Source organism: Pyxicephalus adspersus, chromosome 6, assembly GCF_032062135.1.
Source record: "Pyxicephalus adspersus chromosome 6, UCB_Pads_2.0, whole genome shotgun sequence".
Classification (NCBI taxonomy): domain Eukaryota; kingdom Metazoa; phylum Chordata; class Amphibia; order Anura; family Pyxicephalidae; genus Pyxicephalus; species Pyxicephalus adspersus.
The window spans coordinates 80,808,323-80,829,880 of record NC_092863.1 but is presented as its reverse complement, the minus strand read 5'-3'; the positions used below and the strand labels follow the sequence as shown (position 1 = coordinate 80,829,880).

At 36.2% G+C, this 21,558-nt stretch overlaps 1 protein-coding gene across 2 annotated transcripts in view; it reads left to right on the top strand.

Moving 5' to 3' along the window:
* The window catches only part of MAST4 (microtubule associated serine/threonine kinase family member 4), a 293,670-nt gene that overhangs the window by 87,685 nt on the left and 184,427 nt on the right, over nucleotides 1–21,558 (top strand). Inside the window, exon 1 of one of the 2 annotated variants that reach the window (XM_072416336.1) lies at nucleotides 20,211–20,415. The exons of the other annotated variant lie outside the window; for it this stretch is intronic. Coding sequence (XP_072272437.1) covers nucleotides 20,377–20,415 — 39 coding nt within the window. The 5' untranslated portion in view covers nucleotides 20,211–20,376. Of the gene's footprint in view, nucleotides 1–20,210; nucleotides 20,416–21,558 lie in introns of those variants that run through there. 2 annotated transcript variants of the gene reach the window in all.

Below are 21,558 nucleotides of genomic sequence, written 5' to 3'. Positions count from 1 at the left end.
CATCATTTGGTTTGTTTTGCCAAGATATGTGACAGGTTGATTTTATTGGTTCCAGTGTTTAACCTGAGGTTTTAAAAGCCCATGTTTGAAATTCCCATGCATTCCAATGGGCTAATCTACACCGGGATGTTTCCTTGAGGCACGTTTATGAGCGTTATCTATAACGTTGCTTGCCATGTTTAAAAATGTAAAACACAGGGTTAACGCTGCAAAACGGCCAAAAACGCGAGGAAAACGTGGGTGAACTCTTCTATTGATTTCAGTAAAGCCCTTTCCCGCGTTTTTATGTGTCTATAAGTACTTGAAACGTAAATGCAATAAAACCACAGGAAAACGCGGCATAAACATTTTCCAGTGTTTTAAATGCAAGCTTTAAAACGCTAATAAATGTTCCTATAAATGCAGTAGGAACATTTCCACGCATTTTTAAAAACATCCGTGTTAACCAGGGGTGTCAAACTCAAATTAACAGAGGGTCGAAATTAAAAACTTCGACCAAGTCGGGGGCCAAACTTGAAATTTATTGAAAAAATTAGGAGATTTTTCCTGCTCGTTAAATATAAAACATTTTCATATGGAAACAGACGTATTGCTTAACATTCAATCTGGAACAAGCCTATAATAGAGAAAGAGGCCTAAGATTTTTTTTAAATTTTTTTAAGAAAAAATCTTATGCCTCTTTCTCTATTTGTAGCCTTCTGAGTAAAATTTCAATGGTAACCTGTCCCCAATGTTTGTTATAGCTTTCACCAGTTCTCTATATAATATTTGCACGAACTTTTTTGGCAGCCAGAAGTTATAATTAGAGCTGAAATCCACCCTTACCTTTTTTTTTCCACACTTGTAGATAAACCTCTCCGGTGCTGAAAGTGACTATTATTATTAAACAGAAGACTTCCATAGATGCAAATGATGCCAAGACTACAATTCCCGGCATTACGTGCGTCTATAGAACACCCGAATGTGAAGCTACGCATTGGCAGAGAGCTGTTCCATAGACGCGGGTGATGCCGAGACTACAATTCCCAGCATTACTTGCATCCATAGAACAGAACAGGCCGCTGCTCTATAGACACGAGTGATGCCGGAAATTATAGTAGCGGCATCACTCGCTGCAATATGTAGTGGCGGGCCAGATGCAATTTATTTTCAGAACTCTTTGGGGGGCCAAACAAATGGACCTTGCTGGTCAGAGTTTGACACCCCGGGAGTTAGACCCAGCCTAAAATGGTAAGATTGTGGAAAGACTGTGTGTCTTTACCTATACATTTTGTCACCCAAGCTGTCCATTTTCCCCAAGTCAAAGTTTAATGTGAGGGGTTATGTTGCTGTGGTAATGATGTCTGTTTCTTAGCATGTACAAATACAGCTCATGCTAGGTGTGGGAATGGATTGCTGTTTTCTTGAATGCTCTTTCATAGGAAAATAAATATGTGGTACTTTTTTTTATTTTTTTTTATTTTTGGTACAGGGCAGACAAAGTTTTTCAGCCAAGCCAACGCATATCTCAAAGGGAGACCCAGGCCTGGGTGATTGACATTAAAAAGAATTCTGAAATTATAGCAACTTAGTATGTTTTGATTGGATGTCAAACTGTGTTACGGCTTTCAGTATAGAAGGCAATAAACTCTGGCTGTTTCCATTTCTAAGGACATAATTCCTAATGTTATTTCTGACACCTACAATACGCTGGCCAGATAGAAATTCACACAGAAAATCTGGATGGCTGATGTATTTGTAATGAGGGAAAATGTTTTTTTTCCCTCTCTCCTGTGTTACTTGCTACTTTTTTAGGATAACCTTTCTCCTCTTTGGTAATTGAAGGCAGCTAGCCTTGCGATCTTTGTGATGTCCTTTCTCCTTTCCTCCAGCCAAACTATTATTGTTTAGTGCTGTGTTTTGAGCACCCTTTATTTTTATCCTGTGTGTTTTGCCTCTGGCAAGTTTTTTTTTTTATTTTGTGTTTTTAAAACGTTTATGGCGATCGCTTCTCAACGAAATGTATTTTGACAGAAAATCAATACTTTTTCATACGAGATGTGACGGTGTGATTGTCATAATCCTCATCTCAGACTTTTAATGGGTAACTAGTCACCTTTTGTTTTCTTAACCTGAATTGTAACCTTTGTGGCAAAATGTTATATCCTGTGTTTTTCTCCCTTCTTTTGTGTGCTTGACGTGACCTTCAAAGTGGAAATTCAAGGTGTAAATATAAAGGCTGCTGGAGATCATATTGATGTATGTAGTGCTGTAAAAATTTTTCTTCACTGTGTTCCTGATATGAAGTCTAAATAATATTTAGAGTCAATTCTTCACTAAGTGGATAATTTATCAGTGTTTTTACCCAAGATTCACACACATATTTTTTTTGTAGTGTTTTTTTTTTTTCTTTTAGGATACACTGTGTCGTACATGCACAATTAGGTGTACTTTGAGACCCGAGTCCTTTTGTCTATGGGACCTGGACTTGGAACTAGAGACCTAGAAAGTATGTTTCTAATGGCACATCCCAGACAGGTAGTGCCAATTTAATTTATCCATTACATGTAGAGGGCATATTTACAAGTACAGTTAACCTTTAACCACTGAATAAAAAAATATTGGTTTATAATTAATTTATCATACATTTAAGCTGGGTGGGAGGAAGCTGTAGGCAGGTGGCAGCCTCTGTACTGTCGCCCAACTTTTTCCGTAACCACTCAAAAACAGCCAGGTGGTCATATTTATTTTAATTCTAATGGATGTAAACCTTAGATGGAATGCTGGAACTCAACAAAACAGTAACAAGTGCATAGTGTTATATTTTACCTTTTTATTACCCAATATACATTTCGTGTACATTTTTTTAAAATCTGCTATATTCATAAATATTTCAGGGAAAATGATTCTAATCAGTACTCATGACATGGTTATGCATTTTGTATGCGCACAGTAATTTTCTGGTTAATTTTTGGAACCCTAATTGTCAAATATGTTTATTTCTTGTTGCTGTATATAGCCCAACTGTACTGTATAGGTTGTTTTTAGGATGAATGAAAAATATGTAATTGTAAGTAGTAATTTATGAATAAGAAAACCATATTTATTTTTATCTGTTGCATGCATGCTTACCTAGACTTAGACAAAAAAGAAGTTATCAAGATATAGCACTGAAGAGACCCCTCCGGGGGCAAAAATGTTTATATAGAATACCAAATATGGGAGTAATTTTCAAATAAACAATCTCCCTAAAAAGTCTAAAGACTTGCCCATTTTCTTACCATCAGTTCTCCTTTATACAGGTATCTTCATGTGCCAAAAAAAATGTTCACAGCTTATACAAGTGAATAACTTTAATAACTTGGAAGTTCTTTTTTTATTTTATTTAAAGTCTTTGTTATTCTGTAGAAAATGATCTGTATGTATCTATATATAATAAAAAGAATGGGGTAACAGTTTTATAGTTTCCGCCATGGCAAATAGCAGTGAATTCAGATGGTCAGAGCCTATGAATTTCTAAGCAGCGATTTCCCCAAGGTGTTGAGGAACAAAGCAAAGAGGAGACATCATTACGTTACACCTCGGAGGAAAATATTCCCGAGAAGGAAAGGAAATTATGTGAATAGGAAGATAAATGCCATTTTATTTTATCCTATGCACCAAGGGAGGTGATTACATGGCTTTTTGAATGTGTTTATATATTATCTGACTGGTGAATACTTAACTCTTCACTATAATATCTCACTTAGACTCGGTGTCAAAAATGTCTTGTTCTGTAGGCCTGATCTATACATACACACACACACACACACACACACACACACACACACACACACACATATATATGTGTGTGTATATATGGAAAATTAGCAACCTTTTAACAAGCTTTAAAGAATATACTTTACTGGTTGTGGGAACTATACTGTACAATTTAGTACAATTTAATCTTATATGATAAGTTTTTGATTACCAAAAAAGGCACCTGAAACTTTTTTTAAATGCATTCTGCACCTTTTGTGGGTAAATTAAATTGCAAATCATCAGCAAGAAGTTATTAGGGATTTGTTGTAACTGGGGGTAAAAGTGTATCTAAACTCCACTCCAAATGTATTATATTGCCATTTACTAGTACTTAGGTGATGTGGTTGCTTTAGTTTTTGGGGAGCTTTTTACTTTACATATTACGTGGGTTTTCTATGAGAAACCGTCCCTGTGTGACTGTCCACTGTGTCCTGTGAAAACCATGATTGTCACCCAGGTTGGACTTTAAATGTGTTTACAGAAGAAGGATATGTTTTTGTTTTTAATTTAGCTTAAAGGAAGAAAAATTACATTGAAAGGTTTAAAAAAGTTAACCACTATTTTTGGAGATTGTTTAGATATCTGTGCAAAATGCTTCCTTTCTCCAATGAACCTAGAAGCTCTCTGCTTTGAGCACATCTTTCCTTAAAAATGTTATTTGACAGAGGAGCTGTGCACCAGTTAGCAACAAACCAACTATTTATGTACTTGATCTGTTAAGACAAAGTTCATGGGATTCTCCAATAACACCTGCACAATACTGTTGGCTTGTAAACCACATTGTGATAAGGATACAGTCATGTAAAAAAAATTGTCAAATATTATAACCTAATACGTTTAAAAAAAGGAACACTTGGTTTTAACTCACAGGTGCATGTAATTTAGAGACATTTAGTATCGGTTTACACAATGCAGTCTTATATTTAATTTTTATCCAAAAAAGGAACTTTGTTGTAATTTGTACATAATAAACATTTTTATGTCTATTTACCATATATGTGATTATATGTACAGTTGTCCCCCTCAGAAAGCAATTACAAAAAGTATATTGGCTTAAACCTGGGTCACACACCAGTAGATGGCAACTTGTACCTATGTAATGTGGGTAACAAACCGTAGTTGTTGGAGACACAGGCAGGTATTAAAAAGAACACAGCACTATCTACTGGTGGCTTAAGACAGTAATAAAGACATGATGCGGTTCAAATTCATCCCTAACCTATCCAGAACTATGTTTTTCCTGTGCGTGAACTTTAATATCTGTAAAAAATGTATCAATATTTTTGTAATTGCTTTATGATTATATGTTTTCAAAACTTTTTTTATATAGTTTTTAAACATTTGTTATCATTTTTAATACAATTACCAGAAAAATCAAGGGTTCCTTCAAATAAATTTATAGGATATTGTATATTCATAAAATACATGTCCTCCAGCATACAAATCCCTTCTATTGGTCTTATTTTTAATGAGTTCCATTTCATGTTTTGTATAATCTAGCTGTTCCATATAAGGAAGATACAGGTAGTATTTAGCAGTGGATTTGGGTTGTTGGTAGCAACAACTGTAATGTGTGTTTCTTCAATCTGTACCTGAGGGTTTTAAATTGCTTAGGAAACTTGGGATTTGGCTTGAAAAATGCCATTATTCAAGTATAAACCTGTAGCATAAAATGCAGGCAAATGCATGCTAAGATTCAGCATGAATAAATTCATCTATGGTGTTTTTTTTTATGTTTATTTAAAAAGAATAGAGTAAAAAGGTTTAGTCTGTTCATGTTTTTTCCCCCTTTTTTTTTACAGGTTAAACTTTTATAATGGGTCCCTTGCTCTCCCTCTGTCCAGAAATTAGAATCAAATCTTTAATACAACGATCATTCAACCACAAAAATTGTTTCCAGCCACAATTATTGAATGTGTGCTCTATGTTTTGGGGCTATATATTCATGTTCAGCTTTCTGAAAGCCAGTCTGACAAGGTCTTGGCCATTTCTTATTAGCTGTCAGTCAAAACGTAAACCTGCATTAAATAAAAGAATGGTTTTGTGATTAGGAACAAATCCATTTTTTACTGTATCATCAATGGGTTACAGAAAGTACTGTTAGTACACGTTAATATCAGTGATTCCATCTATCAGACCTCTCCTTAATATGGAGTGATATTCCATGATATATAATTCAGTGCATCCCCCCTTTGATCTCCACATTCTTCAAAAGATTTAGTCATGTCTTCCCCCTGAACACATCTTTAAATATACTTATGCTTCTGATTTAATTCATTCCGATACTACCATTATTCAGGCCACATATAAAGAGAATGCTAGCTTCTAAAATGTGAACGACATCAATATATCTGCTGTTGGTCCAAAATGTACAAATTTTACCAGTAAAATGGGACATTTTTATAAAATGGGTTTTGATGGCTATGTAGAGGGGACCTGAACTTAAAAAAACATTTGCTATGTTATAGATGTTAGAGGGAACATTTAGAAATGTCTTCTTTCCCCTGAACCAGAGCAGTGCGATCCTTGGTATGTGAGGGTGTCAAAAGATGCATAACTCTTTATCTGCAGTGCAAAGTGTGCCTAAACCTGTAATTACTAGTCTCATGAGATTTGAAATGAGATTTGGTCATGTGGCTGCTGTGCTACTTGATGGAGAGCAATCTGCACTCCATGCATCTCCCTGCTTCTGCCTAATTTATGTGGACCTGAGCTTTGCAACCCTCTACTGCTGCTGGAATGTTCAGTAGGCCTTGTGTATGAAAAGAAAGTACACATTTCATCCAATTATTTATTTTTATTTCTTCAGGTTATCATTTTAAAGCTTTTCCCGGTACATTATTTGTTAATGATTTTAATGTGCCACATCTCTGTATATGAACTTAGGCAAAAACAAGCACCTCAAAACATTTTTCTGATTTTCGAGGCACAATTTAATACCAATATTTAAGTATTAAAATCACAACAATAACTTTATTCATATAGATATATATTTACAAAATACATTGTAAAAGTTTCAAATTTGTACAAATTCTAAAAACTTTTATCCCTTTGAAGTTTTACAACATACTATGTCCTCTCGGCTCATCATTCAACGCGTTTCGTAGATACAAATCTGCTTCTTCAGGACAAAATTAGGACTCAATTTATATGATACAGTAAGGCATATGAAGCCTCCCCAAACAACTCAGTGATGGGGTTTATAACAGCATGGGGCAGCAGAGATGAAGTGGACGGATCATCTCATATTGTCTGCAGCCATTTCTTACCCCACAAAAGCCTCTCAGGACAAACCGTTCCTAATAATTAGTCTGGACTCTGTTTCGTGGTTGTTTGTGTGGGTGCAAAATCAATATGGCCAAGAATACAGCCAATATCTTTGGAAGCTGTTGTGATTTTATTACTTAAAACGTGGTGTTAAATTGTGCCTTAAAAATCACAATAATGTTTTGAGGATCTTGTTTTTATTAAGATTATTTTATTTCCAAAATATATTTGCAAATTATTCTTTGATATTCTTTTTATACTAAGGCTGAACTTTTATTTTTTTGAAGATCAAGTAATTCATTACCAATGTAGGTAATGGTTTTACTGTAGTGCTGATTACTCCTACTCCAGAAATGGGTTATTGAGCACTAGTAGACAGTCTATCACGCTGGTCCCACAGCTTAATTAAATTGCCAAACTAGTATGCAAAAGTTTTAAGTTTCTTGATGCGTGCCTATTCTGTGCCATAGGCTGAAATCTGAAGCCAATGACTTCCAGCCAATCACATTTTTTTTTGTCTTGGAAGAAGGTTGGCATTTGCATTTTACATATTTTCTCTTGGCATGGGTTACTATTGGATAAATGAAAAGGGCATTATAGGTTGTTTCTTTAACACTATCAGTGATGCATTTTCACTGTGACCAGTATAGGTTTTACATCAAGATTTTGTGCATTTTTTCCTTTGGCAAAATAATCACATCTTCCAGAAGACCACAGTTTTTCATTTCCTAATGCTGGAATGCTGTATTGTTTTCTCATTATTAAAGATGTACTGGAACTATAAACATAACATCCTGCTTTATTCATATCCGTTCAAAGAGTGAAGCCAGAGTTCATTATTACTTTGCTACTGGAAATAAAATGCAACTGCCTCATTTTTATACCACTCAGATGTAAAACCACTGCCTACATACCTAACAGCCATTATTCACTGTATTTATGTTGAAAACATTCAAGCTTGTTCAAATATGAGTGAAGTAAGGGAATAAATGGCATTCAGTCAGAGTTCATCTTTTTATAATCTGGGTACAGCCCTCAGAGCTGTAACATAACCATTGCTCCAGTATTTGTATACACCACATATGTCAGAACAACTGTTGCATTTTAGCTATAGGATTTTTCATTTCGAGGATGACGTCACATTTGCTTATAACACCCACGAAATTAATAAATCATCTTTTAACCAAACAGGTCTTTTGGTGATATTGTCTTCCAAATCTTATATTTCAAAAACAAGAAGTAACTTTTTCTTATTTCCAGTTTGATTGGTGGTAGTTTTAAAAACTAGTGTTTCAGTGTAAATAAGATTTTATTCTGCTGTTTGTTATTGTATCTGTATTGTATATTTATACATTTAAATAAAAGTTTACATATAAATGATAAAAAAAATCAAAAACAAAATCAAATTGGCTACAGGCACAAGTAAATAAAAGTATGAATTAGGGTTAACTAGTATCAATAAGGAGAAGTTCACACTGGCCCTTTGTTAAACAGTTAAACTTCTCTGTATATGTGTACCCCAACTTTAGCTAGACCTAGCAGCAAGCACTAACCCTACCGTACCCGAGGGGAAAGCTCATACCCCCCTGGTAAATAACAAATTTATGACTTTAAAATAATATATCCAAGCATATGTGATTGAACATATAATAAATGAACATGTGTTCCTTTGTCAGAGGCAGGAGTCAAGTATTCATATGTGGTATAAGCATATTGTTTTCATTTGTTATGTGTGTTTGTAACCTTATTAAACTACATAGACTGATATGTACAGTGAAATATCCATCTTCTGAAACTCATTTTACATTGGACACATATACACGCATCTATACACATCCATTCATTTTGTATTTCCTGCTCTTTGTTAAGAATTTTCAGATAAACACATCATTTTTTTATACTTCATGTAAAAACAATCCTTTTCTTCTTTATTATTCTCACACATTCATATTGGCGCCCAGCAGCCATCAGCTTTCACTCTTCTTGTGCTGCTAATTTCCCACATGTACCAAGTCCGTTTTTGGGAGAAACAAATAACCTAACTGCATGTTTTTGGATGTTTGGGGGAAATTGGTGTCTAAAGGAAACCCACACATGGGAGGGCATACAAATGATCCTTTTTTGTAAAATATCAGAAAAACACAATTTCTAATAGCGACAGAACCATTGAAAATGGACGTAATTATGTTAAAAAGAGAGAACAAAGCAGGATCAAGCCGCCGGACTGTGAATTTGTGGAGTGGCAGAACAAGGGTGGGCAAAAAGCCCAAAATCTTTATAGGATTCTTTTAGCCATTCCTTGTACACCCACAATTCTGACTTTTAAACGATGCAAGGGTAAAATCCAGTGCCTTTTTTATTTTCTTGTTGCAAGCTGAGGAAACCTACAGTGTTCGTCTGCTGAAGGACTGTATAACCCATTTTGCTTGTTATCTTGAATTTGGAGAAAGCTGGATTTTGAACTTCAAATAACTGTTAAATTAATCCCTGAAACTCCTGTCTGTACTGAAAAGTGACTTTACATTTGTGCATCACAAAGTAGTGGTAGCTTTATTTGGTTGTTTGTTTGACCTCAAACTTTTCTATAGCGAAAAATTGATATACATATATATTCATTACCTGGTGGATTTTTGCAGCTTCCCACATGAAACACCTCCTTGCTGATCAACAAGAGTCTTTCAACTTGGATCTACTGATGACCACCACTGTTCAGTTTCTTGGATTTCTTAGGTTTAAGTTTGTAAATCTCTTATCAGTGAACTTTTAAGGATGAGCTACAGAAACCCATCTCAACTTTCTATTGAATGGTGGTATATAATGCAGATACTACAGAAATACACATAAAGGGGAAGAGCTTGTTGTGAGAGAGTGGAAAACTTCTTTTACCTCCGTTATAATGAGGAATAGGAAACGGCAAAATTTTGGTCAATATATTCATTTTCACCTGGAGGATTTCCTAGCTGTTCATTGTCTGCCATACTCCTCACTGCATTTCATTAAGTAATATTTAGGATTAGCTGTGTATACTTCTATGTTGTCCATACCATAATTGAACCAACTGAAAATATGTGACAATTAGTGTAAACACTGTGGGCCTAATTTATTAAAGCTCCCCAAGGCTGTAGAGGATACACTTTCAGCAGCAAAGCTTGGTGATCCAGCAAACCTGGAATGGATCTGGTCCAGGATTTAAAACTTTTGCTAACAAATTGCAAATTACTTAAAAAATCCATTCCAGGTTTGCTAGATCACCCAGCTTCATTGATGAAAGTGTATCTTCTCCAGCTTTAGAGAGTTTTAATAAATCAGGCACTGTATGTCTAACAGAAGAACGATATATGAAATCTGCACACTCAGATTAAAAGATAAAGTGTATGCAAATTCTAAAAATGTGTTCTGTTGTGGAAAGTCTTTATTATTTAAACCTCTAGAAGCAAGCAATCTAAGCGGAAGAAAAGTGAAGCAAAAAGTTTTTTGGGTGGTTTTAAGCTGCTTATGCCCTGTTTGGTAATTCAGCCTTTTAACAAGTGTTTCAGTACTCTCTCAGACAGATTCTTATGTATTATGTTCTGAAAAACTATCCACAGGGGATTTTATATGTGTTGTAATTTTTATCAAGTTTGGGGCTGTCAGCATGTAAACAAATTATAGGCCCAAGTCCAAATAAATATTTGTATGTTTTGTAGTCCAACATGAAGACTTGCAAACACAGTATGCTAATAGGTTACATACAGACTTCAGCTGCAACCCTAGACTCTCTCTGACTTTTCCGTACAATTTGTAGACGATCCTTACCTGGCTTCTCTCCTGACGGAGCTTTATTTGCTGTTTTATTGATTTTTTTGTTGGCCTCAAGTGGATTTTGAGGTAGCTGGATGCCTGACAAAGGCTTATAGTAAGAAAAGGCATTTTGGCAATGCATTTTCTTGAGTTTGCTCACAATAAGACTGTAATCAACACAGGTTTTGGTTGTAATAGCTGGTTAATGGTGTGCTGGAAAATATTTTTTCAATAAAGGTGGGCCATGACCTTTTTAACCTGGTGTAGCCAAAGCTCATTTGTTTAATTATAGATAGAGAAAGAAATCTGGGTTATTAACCCTGTTAGGTTGCTTTCAGTCTCAGACAACATTATTCCTTTGGCGATAACCCAAAACGTTAGGTTGTTACTAGAATAGAAGTAGAGGGGAAATTTTCTAATAGGGACACTTGTTAAAGTGACAACTGTTCAGGTGGATTTCCCTCACCGCTGAGAGTTTTTCTCCTACTTTACATTTGTTCTGCGTGAAAAGAATTGAAGCGGTATCCCCATATTGGGAAAAGAAAAACTTAGACTTGCTTAGTGTTACCACAAGAAAAACAATAGTTTTTGGTTTGAAAATATTTTGTTGCCACTCACTTCAGGATGGTTTTTCTTTTTATGATTTTTTCTTTTCAGTAATCAACTATTGCACATAGGTTGCATTCATTGTTGTATGAACATTATGGCAGGCTACATTTCTCGTGGGACAGACAGATATCTACTCACCCCAAATTCTTGGATCAATGTCTTTATGTCCATGAAAACACTTTGCTGGTCGCTCAAAGCAAAAATTTACAGTAATACCTAGAAATACATATTTACTTTATTATTACACAATGGACCTGTTTTAATAATTCTTTTGACACTGCAGAAGATAGACTATTATAGGAGAACCTGGGTGATCCAGCAAATATGGAATGGATTTCTGTGTTGGCAAATGTTTTCAGTCCTGGTCTAGATCTATTCCAAGATTGCTGGATCACCACATGTGTATCTTGTCCAGTCTTGGAATGTGTTAATAAATCAGGCCCCTATGCATTTAACCATTCTGAATGAATTCCTTGTAGCTCTTCTGAGCAGCTTTTACTTTCATTTGTAATATTAATTAGAAAGGTTTTAAAGGTTGTTTGCAGAGAAAACTATTACAAGATTATTTAATGTGGGTTTTTTTTTCTTTCTCTTATCTGTCCTTTCTCCCACCTTGTTCTTGTCTACAAATCATTATTGATAAAGGCATGAGGTCAGTGTGTACAATGTAGAGGAGCAGCCGCCTCATTCTGCCTTAAGAAGCCAGTACACATGCTTCCTTTATACAATGATTTATGGTAGGGTTTAAAGATACATCTTAGTTTCTGCTCATTACATTTCTTTTTTTCTTTTTGCAAAATTGCTTGTATTTTTCCAAAGTGCATATTATTTATAATGTTAAATTTTATACCTTTTACTGTTCTAAGTGCTAAATTAGCCAAGCTGTCTTTTATTTTTAGAAAAGTACATGGATTGCTAGGTTATAGCTTGCACAAGTTCTATGAATGTCACTCACTGTGTTTTTTGCAATGCTGGGGAGAAGGCTATGAAGATTTAGTGAGATTACAAAAGACTGCAATTAACAATAATAGGTTAATAAGCTACAAGGAGATCTGCCAGTACTTCAACCAAGTGCCAGGTATGGCTATAGCAATCACTTTTATGAAAAGGGAATACTTACCCAACTACGGGTGTAGTGGGGTGGTTGTGCCCTCACTTTTTCAGGACCCCCATATAAGCTTTCCCTGCGCGCTTGCCACTGATGGCCTCGACTGTTACTGTGCCTCCTCTTATTTTGTTTTATGACTACACCCCTAATCTCAACATTTGCTATGCTCAGATTAGTTACTAGATAAAATTAAATTATAAGAGTGTGATCATACAAGATGTTTGGGGCATATTTACTTCTGTCCTCCTAGGCCGACTATTTTGTGCCGTCCCTCTTCCTTATACCAGTGAAGAATCTCGCCTTGGAATCACACTAACAATACCAGACATCTTAGTCAAACCAGCACTTCCAGGTTGTTTGCTGAGGGAATTAAATGAGACAGATTGTCTTCTCCTGGTACAGCTACAAGAGTAAAGGAAAAGGAAACTGCCTGTATATTCTGCTAGCAGTATAGTTCTAGGTAGTCAAACCTGGGGTTAAAAAGATTGTCTGGGTTTTGATGTGTGTGAAGCCCCGTACAGACATTTTATGGACCTTAGATGATTGTCACTGGAAACAATCTTTTGTGATCATTTCCAGTGACAAATGTATGAACAGGCGCTATACACACCACGCCATTCTGTTCTGGGGAAGAGGAAAGACATGCGAGTGACACCCTGCAGTGCTCAACTCCATTGAAATGCACAGCAGCAGTTCCTGATCAGTCGTTCATCAAACTGACGTGGCAGATTGATGTTGACTGCTGTATGTCCGGTTTTTGCATGAGATGAACATATTTGTGTCCTGGGAGATTTATCTGAGGTATGTATATAACTTAAGAAAAGCTGTTTGTAGAGTTGGTCATGTTGTTACTATGAGTAAAGAATAAACAAGTGAAAGTGGCTCTAAAACTCCTCAGGAGATGATTATTGTTCATTTGTAAAGCAAGGCAATGCTAAACAGGAGCAGTGAGATAGACTATTCAACATATATTTTACTACAAGGTAACAGCTTGATTCATAAATTCCTCCTTCAATTCTCCTAAGGAAGCACTGCAACAAGATAAAACCTGACCATGGCCACTTACTGTGTGAGTGAAAATCTGTCTCATCCACATAAATCTTTTGTAGATTTGTGAATCGGTCACAGTTTGCTGCCTAAGATTACAGGCATAGGGGTCACAAATACACAAAAACAAAAATGTTGCTCAGGCTTTTCTTAATGAGAAGCAGCCTGATTTGTGTGTAACAGTGTACCTAATTTGTTTGCTAAATGCTCCCCTTAGAGTTATGTTGGATGTCTCTAGCTGCATATATTGCTGTTGCTAGCTTACTAAGTTTCAGGAATTTTTTTAATGGATTTATGTATAAACAACGGGTGAAAGTAGTTTCCATGTCACTACACTTTAGATTATAAGCACAGTTTACATCAGTCACACAGTGCAACTCTTGCTGTACTTCTGGTGGTTCCAGATATGAGAGATGTCTCACAAATATGGTTGCACCAATGTCATGTCTGTGCTCTCCCATGCTCATCTTGGAATACAAGGGCCAAAAAAAGACACAAATCAGGCTGCCTCTCATTTGGCAAAGTAACATTTCTAGAGTCTTTTTGTAGTGGACATATTGGTAATAAGAATTAAACACATGCAGTATTTCCTCCACTAAAAACCTATAATTTTGTGTAAACAGCCTATTATGCTCTGCATGATGTACATGAAATCCAGTCCCAGGTCATTCCTTGTATGTGCAAGGTGCTGAGAATAAAACCTGGTGGCATTTATTGCAACTCCAGTATACACCATCAGTTGCTACCCAGTCACCAAAGAAAGAATACATCAGACCAGGAAGAAGTTCCAGAGAAAATGGCAGTGACACAGTCTGGAACTTGAATAGTGGGATCTAGTAAATCCATTGGCCATAATATGCAAATATTGTACTTTACAACAGTGGTAGCCAACCAATGGTCCATGGGAAATATTTTGGTGGGTCACAGAAAAATATGGACATTATTTTCAATTTTTATGTTTATTAATAAAACAAAAAAATTATTCTAAAAAATTCTTATTCTGAATGAAGATTTTCACCTTCGTATTGCACTAAATTCACAAACTATACTAGAGACGGGAAAAACCAGGGAGGAGCAGCGTGACGTCAATGTAGTTTAAGTTGTATGAGGCAACCGTTGCCAAGCCATACGCTTCAGTATTGTTTGGAGCGTTACAACAGTCACCCCGTTTCACAAATACTGATTATCATCCGATTGTTTTATTTTATTTGTTTATTTCTCAGATCTACTTTTAGGTAAGTATGACCTTAACTTTGTATTTTCCTTAACTGTTATATTTAATGCCATCAAATAGTTTGACTTTGATAACTATCATTGCTTGTTTGGTCTTGGATTTGAATGAAATAAACCCATAATGAGTGAGAAAAACAAATATTTTGCATTTAGTAATATTTCACTTAACCATGAGCTGATCAATGAATCGGAGCCTGCACAGTTCTTGTCAGGCAACATTAGAAGATCATTTTTTTACAAATGTATTCATATTAATGGTCCGCGGGATTTAAAATTATGAATTTAGTGGTCTGTGAGGTCCGAAAGGTTGGCGACCGCTGCTTTACAATCATCTCCAGTATTTGAAATAAAACACAGTATATAACAAATGGTTGCTGTAGTATAAGTAACCAAACACCTTTGCAGACATCTTCTGTAGTACTTCATGGTTTGGTAAAAGAGGAGTTGTTGGCAGCTATTCAATTATATGACCAATTGGCAAGTTGATTGCAACTATGCTTAATGTTGTCTCTGGTTTTGTTTTTCTGCAAAGAGATTGTCATTAAGGACTCAAATGAAAAAATGCACTGTGTGACAAGTGCAGAGGTGTACATACATGCAGCAGTCTTGTAAACCTTCCTGTCACAGGCGATTCCCATCTACACATTCCTTTTGATCCATCACTATAAGGATTAGAGTCATTGGCCATTTGGAGTGCATAGGCAAGCTTTGGTGGCAGCACAAAGTGTTACACCATTGCCTATCAGGGTACCCTTGTGTTTAGCCACAAGAGAGGGTATTGGGAGGCTGCTGTTTATCTTAAGATGCCTGCACTTTATACCTGAAGCAGCTATTTTTACTTTTGCAGTGTTGTAAATGTTCACGTTTAGACAGTACCCTAAAATTGCAAAGTTTTCCTCTTGAAAGAGTCAAGGACTGCTTTAAATGCTTCTAATATCTAAGCAGCTAACAGCTCTGTTGTAAATCCTTCAGTGTAAAATAACGCTGTACGGAAAGTGTGGCAATAATTGTGTTCAGCTGACCATTATAAGGACATATGTCTCCGTCTGCAAGTAAAACCTCTCTAGAGAGGTGACCTATGGGCTGCACATTTTCCAGATGCTTTGCTTGTAGATGATAGCAATTCCTCTTTCGTTACAGTCAACAGTGCGCACCTTGTGTATGGCAATCTTTGTGTAGTGCCAAATGCAATTTACTAGATTAACAACACTAAACATTTTGAACAATTCAGATTTTTCCCTCATTTTATTTACAGCAACCAAAAAAAAATAATTTGAAGGAAACAGGGATATTTCTTAGTATCTTTATTAGAATTATGAAATGTGTTCCTTGCTTGTGCCTTGTATGCTAGCACCACTTTAACAAGTTATTATTTCATTTTGTTTATGGATGAAAAGCTTATGGGCAAGGAGAGAGAATACTTAAAATTCATTCTGTGGTCACACTGAATTGCAATAAGATGGGAATGAACACTGAGAACAAGCGCAGACAGACTGTGAAATTGCGTGTGATTGAAATCATACTCCTGCTCTCATTGGCTGCAATAAGATTAAGTTATCTCCCAGCCTAGGCTTTCATTTTTGTTTTTTTTCTCTTCAACTTTTATTAAATCTGCAACATAGAAAACACCACAGAGGTCATTTACAATTAGCATATACCGTGATTTTGACCTCCAGGAATGCAGTTTTTAAAGAATCCTTTTTAGAAAAAGTTTTAATGGGCCTGCATTCACTTTTTTATAAAATAACATGTTTTTTATACTGCTAAGGTCAAAGCATATAAGATCAATATAAATAATTCCGATATTTCAGTCTTTGGTATATCATGAAGAGTTTACCTGCTTGATAAGTTATTATTTTTGAGGTTTCTAAACTTAAAGAAGATCTTCAGAAACAAACGGTCATCAACAAGAGGTAGAGCTAACTGACAAAAGGGACCTGCAATATGCCTTTTGTCAAAATAAATAAAATCCTGGCTCCTGGTAGCTTTTTGTTTTAGCTCTACACTGCATGGTACATGCGGGTGGTGCGCCCGGCTAAAGGTGGCTGGGAAAAACACTGTATTCCAGTGATTTTCAACCACTGTGCCGTGGCACACTAGTGTGCCGTGAGAGATCTTCAGGTGTACTGTGGGAAATTATCCAATTACCATTGTCGAGTGTCTGTGTTGTAGTGACTGGCAGAGTAATGTAATACTCTTCCATGCCAGTGGGTGGCAGTAGGTAGCTTAATTGCCTTGTTTATTCTTAGAGACAAGAGAACTAGCTACAGAGTGTCATTTTGTAACATTTTTGATTTGGTGTGCCGCAGGATTTTTTCAATGTAAAAAAATGTGCTATGTCTCAAAAAAAGGTTAAAAACACTGCTGTATTCTATATGCAAGTTCCTGTTAAAGTTGGGTCACAATACTGAGGAACTGGACACTTGGGGCATAACACAAAGATGATTCCCCCTCCTATTGTGTAATGCTTACTCCTTCTCTTTGATTGTGAGATTTTTGGGCAGGGTCCTCTCCCCCTCCACTTTTATTGTTTGAGTATAAATGTGTATGTATGTGTGTGTATGTATATATATATATATATATATATATATATATATATAATTACCACCATCATCATGGAAAATAGGACATACTGGAGGTATGAAATAGTAGAAAGTTGAAATTAGGGTTACTGGATTCCTATGGCAACCACAACTGGGGAAAATAGATTTGCCATGTGTTGCCCCACCCACTTTTCAACCATCTGACAACAGCTTCTTCCCACCCAACACAAAACATAATTTTCTTTTGATATTGTCCTGCAATTTTTTATATTTATATTTTTATATATTTTTTTTATTTATTATTTCAGTGAATGAAATCCCCCTTTAATCTGCACATAAACAGCAGAGTAAATGTAACAAAATTACAATGCATTTCTAAATCACATTTGTAGAAAACACATTTTTGTGTAATCCTGTAGATATGTAACATTGGCCAGGGGGATTCTACATTCAAGTATATACTCAAATACAAACTAAGGTACCCATTTGAAAATACAAGTAAAATGCTTGGATTTGATAATAAACCTAGGGCATAAAATGCAACCATCACTACAACATTAAAAACTGTAGTCAAAACCTTTTTTTTAAGGTTAAACTATTTTGCATATCTGAGTTTATAATGAGCCACTTGCTCTTAAATGTTTTTGTGCATTATTGTTGGCCACCAGTAGAAGGTGCTGTGTCCTCATGTAAAAGGTCTAACAAACTCTAATATTCACTCAAACATTGAGTTTCTTATATACTTTACACAAGGACATAGCACCATCTAGTGGTATGAATTGAATATAATGTTATTTTTCCAATGGAAACTTTAGTTTAAAACAAACAAAAAAAATACCCTTTGTTTATACAGTGGATATGTGTTATATATAGTAGGTCTGTACAAAAACAGATTTAATCCTTGAATAGGGTGTTTACTGACATAAACTAGTTTAGTTTGAAGCAAACCTATGTCATTATACCCTCTGTGCCTTACATTTTGACCTGCCCCAGTCAAGATAGAGTATTACACTTGCCTTTCTGTTTGGTAACTCTTAAGGAGCTTGCACATACATTGTACAATTTGATTGTAACATGTAAAGCCACCTTATGTGTCCTTTGAGTTACATTCACATCCAGTCCCATAATCAGAGCTGAATTAGAATAGGGGAGCTAATAAGTTGACCAGTGTGGTTGCTCTTGTGAAACAGGAATTAGTTCTGTTTTTTAATCTTGTTTTTATATAGTGCCGATATATCAGGCAGAATATCACTAACTGTCCCTCAAAGGGGCTCACAATCCAATGCCCCTACCATAATCATATGTCATAACCAATATCCTAAGGTCAATTTTAAGAGGGAAGCTAATTAACCTAACTGCATGTTTTTGGGATGTGGAAACTCACGTAAAAACAGGGAGAACTTGCAGATAGTGTTAGACTTGAACCTGGGACCTAGTGCTGCATAGACAAGAATGCTAACCTCTAGGCCACCATGCCACCCATAATTTAGGTATCATGAACAATCTGCACCCAAGCCAAAACTCTGTGATGCTGACAAAAGGACAGTGTTGGGGTAAATTTACAAAAAAAAAAATTTAGCAAACAAGACATTTGACACTTTACACCTATGTTTCTCTCCCTATCATTGTTTATTACAATGGGCAGGAATCTTTTATAGTGTTGGTCTTCTACAATTTGTGGGAGAGCTGCTTCTGTTCTGGAAGAGACTAGATTTGTTTTAGATATTGTTGGACCTTTCACTAAGGTTCTTTATATTTGACCCATTTCCAAGTCACCCATGACAAATGCTTACAAAAAACAAATTGAAATCAGAAATCAGAATTATATTTTCTTTCTTCTATTATATTTTATACCCCTATCTTCCACATCGTGATCAGTGTTCTCCCCAGCCCCTTTTAGCTGGGCGCACCACCCGGAACTTTACCACCTGACTATTTTTGAGTGATTACTGAAAAGTTGGGTGACAGTACATCGGCTGCCACCCACCTACAGTTTCTTCCCAAGCATGATATGGGTGATATCACTATTCTTCCAGGTAGATTCTTGTGGAACACAGAGCAGGCAAAACCTTGCCAGAAGATACTCCAGCCCATTGCAAAAGCATCTACACAAGATTTCATCTGATCTGTTCCACAGAAAACTTCCAAGAAGGAAGTTGATATCATCCTTGATGGAGGTAAGATTTATTCTAATTTTTTTTAGGTGCATAGAGTAAAAGCAGACATTTTATTTAATGAAAGATCCACTTTGTCATGCTGACCACAGCTCAGCAACTTTAAATGTTTCTCGGCTCTGGTCGCTTTATATTCCATTTAATTTTTTATCACTTACATGTATTCAGTGTCCTGTAAAATAAAAATCTGTCTTGCTGAGAGAAATAGTAAGTTATCAGTGGGGAGTTGTACAGCATAGACCTCCATTGTATTTGTGTGAATGGTGAAGATATTAGTTAGGAGGATCTCTGCCTGTGGAGTGGATTGCACGACATGATGCTACATTGCGTTATCTTTTGGCATATAGAAGATGAGCCAGCTTCATCTGTGTTGCTTCCTTGGCCAGCTGTGCCCCAGTTTCTCCTTACCATTCATCTGCTTTCTCCGCTGAGGTGTCATTGCTGATTTACTTAGCTGCTTTGACCTTCCAGCACCCCCTCAAAGTGCTTGACCTGCAGCAGTTAGCTGTCAGCACAGGATGCCAGGCATATTGTTCTGAACCTAACAATACTCCCAGGATTTCCTCTAATAGCTACTCTGTTTGGATGAGTGTGTGTGCTGCTACAAACCGCCTGCTACACTGTAACTGCATGCATTCATGATCTCTGAAGTTGCTGGAGTGAATAGCTGAAACCTGGTCAGCTGACAACCCCCTCTCCAATCAGATAAACCCTGATGTAAGTGTTTAGCAGCTGCTAGGATCTGAATTAGCTTGTAGAAGTCTAAGGTACACTGTACTCTACACAGCATGGCTATAATCTTCTGTATGGAATAGCAGGACATCTGTACGGAGCAATGGATGAGTCCAGCATCCTTAGAAGAAGAGGACTTCAGGTATGACATTGCCATTATGATTTATTTCTGGACTTTAAAAGTTGCTGCTGGTTTGTGTTCAATGTGTTTCCTGCTGGAAGAATAAGAGATAGAATTTATACTTTGGCAGTCTGTGTGCTTTACATTGCAATGAGTGCTCTGCATGTGTTCTGCTATGCTGTGTGTATTATAGCTGTCGTTGGGATTTTGTAATATCTATCATGCTGACTCCCGTGTAATGCAAGCATAGGAAATAAACTCTATGATAAGACTACCCAGTATTGTGTTTGGTATATTTTACTTTGATTATTTAGAAGAGCAGCATCTGATCTATATTATTTGTAAAAAGTGCAGGTATACCTATTCATTTTGCATGCAGGCTGACTTATTGATTTTCTTTTTTGGAAGTTGGAGGTGTATGCTTTAATCCAATGTAATGTAATAATTTATCACGTAGAAAAGGGGAGGAGATGAGATGAATCTTATGATGGGGGCATGCATCAAAATATTAGAAATAATACCCTAAACCTCCCTATACAGCTGATAAACGCTCTCTCCTGTAAACACTTGTCTGTCTTGTAAGGAAGCCAAAAACATTGTAATGGGAGCAGTGTGACTCCTGGAATTTTAAGAAGTGTGGTTGAATGTTGTCATTCTTTCACAGCAATCAGTCTTTGCATTTTTTTTTTTTTTTTCGTAAGGACTTAGCTATTAGTTTCGAGCACTGCTGTTTGTTAGATACAAAAGATTTATCTAAGATATGTTAATGTATACTTTAATTGCTAAGAGAACTGGAGTTTGATCTGTTTACTGACTGAAGTTTGAATGAACAGACTTCCTTCTGCAGCACAATGGACATGTGTTCCTGTTAGGACGTGTCTTCAATTGTAATAGACTTCCTAAAACAGAACACATCCCTTCTCTGTGGAGTATCACACAATACAGGATCCCAATCCTTCTGCAAGGGAGGAAACAATGGCACTTTGTCCGGGAAAACATCCTAGTTCAGAAATTCTCATAGCATTGGAAGTTTCTTGTTTTTGTTGTGTCAACAGTTTTCAGGAATGGTGTGGTGATAGAGGTTAGAGATGTGGAGTTGGCTGACAAATATGACTTGAGGCATTTAGAGATTTGGGTGATGTCATGGCTTGAAGATAGATTGTT